At 54.0% G+C, this 1,521-nt stretch overlaps 1 protein-coding gene across 1 annotated transcript in view; it reads right to left on the minus strand.

The window, feature by feature from the left end:
* EMH_0098120 (uncharacterized protein) overlaps positions 1 to 1,521 on the minus strand; it is a gene marked incomplete at both ends in the record, with an annotated part of 5,510 nt that overhangs the window by 1,499 nt on the left and 2,490 nt on the right. The window contains 2 exons of the mRNA XM_013495225.1: positions 15 to 521; positions 605 to 865. Of these exons, the coding sequence (XP_013350679.1) occupies positions 15 to 521; positions 605 to 865 (768 nt within the window). The remainder of the gene's footprint in view (positions 1 to 14; positions 522 to 604; positions 866 to 1,521) is intronic.

The following is a 1,521-nucleotide window of genomic DNA, read 5'->3' on the forward strand; positions in this document are numbered from 1 at the left end:
GGGGCCCAGCTTACATTCTACGGCAGCAAACCACCAGTCAGCCCCAGAGCGTACAGAAGCAGATGCATGCGCTGCAGCAAGAGGAGGAGGATGTGGTTGCTGCTGCTGCTGCTGCTGCTGCTGCTGCTGCTGCTTCTCTTTAATCTCTCCACTGCTGCTGCTACTGCTGCTGCAGCTGCTGCTGCAGCTGCTGCTGCTGCTGCTGCTGCTGCAGCAGATGATATTATCTAAGCCTGCTGCATGCACCTGCAGCGGTCGCAGCTCCGACAGCAGCCGGCCGTCAGGCCTAACCCGCCGCAGCAGAAAGGGGGCGATGAAGGAACGCGGAGACACGCGGCGAAGCAAGTCACACTCACTCATCTTCGAATGCTGCTGCTGCTGCTGCTGCTGCTGCTGCTGCTGCTGCTGCTGCTGCTGCTGCTGCTGTTGCTCCTGCTGCTGCTCCTGTTGCTGTTGCTGCGGTGGCTGTGGCTGCGGCTGCGGCTGGTTCTTGCTGCTGATTCTTGCTGATGCTGCTGCTGCTGTTGATGATGATGATGGTGTTGCTGCTGCTGCTGCTGCTCCTGCTGCTGCTGCTGCTGCTGCTGATTTTTTTGCTGCTGACGGTATTGTTGCTGTTGCTGTTGTTTGAACTGGTTGTGCTGGTTGTGCTGCTGATGCTGTTCGTGGTGCTGCTGCTGTTGCTGCTGCTGTTGCTGCTGCTCGTGTTGCTGCTGTTGGTGTTGCTGCAGCTGTTGCTGCTGCTGTGTGGGGTGGGAGTTGACTGTCCCCTCGAAGCAGCGCAGCAGCTGCTGCTGCAGTTCCGCTTGATTTGCTGCTGTTTCTGCTGCTGCTGTTGCTGCTGCTGCTGCTGTTATGTTCAGCGCTGCAGCAGCAGCAGAAGGGGCAGCAAGCGGCTGCTGCTGCTGCTCTAAGCAGGAGAGACGCTCCTGCCTTTTGTTTTATACTTATATAAAATAAAAATAAAATAAAATAAAATAAAATAAAATAAAATAAATAAAAATAAAATAAATTATATATTGCTGCTGTACATATACAGCAGCGGCTACTGTTCCTGCTGCAGTGCATGCAACGCATGCGCAGCTGCTGCAGCAGCAGCAGCTGCTGCAGCAGCAGCTGAAGTCAAGCTGCAGCAGCAGCAGCAGCAGCAGCAGCAGTAGCTGCTGCTGCTGCTATCCATAAACAACTAAAAATTTTATTTTTTTTTAAATAAAATAAATTCTGCTGCTGCTGCTCATTTATATAATAAAAAGATAGTCGTCGCCGTACCCCCCAATCCAAGCAGCTGCTAGCTGCACAAGACAAGCAGCAGCAGCAGCAGCAGCAGCAGCAGCAGCAGCAGCAGGAACAGCAGCAACAGCAGCAACTGCTGGAGTTGTTGCTGCTGCAGGTGCAGCAGCAGCAGTTGCTGCTGTCTCGCCGCCGCCGAAGGGGAGGACAACTTGACCTTTCTGCTGCTGTACTTTGTTGCTGCTGCACGTGCTGCTGCGTCTGGGTGAGACACGGGGGTCTCTGAAGATG

Source organism: Eimeria mitis, genomic scaffold, assembly GCF_000499745.2.
Source record: "Eimeria mitis Houghton genomic scaffold, Emh_scaff148, whole genome shotgun sequence".
Classification (NCBI taxonomy): Eukaryota; Apicomplexa; class Conoidasida; order Eucoccidiorida; family Eimeriidae; genus Eimeria; species Eimeria mitis.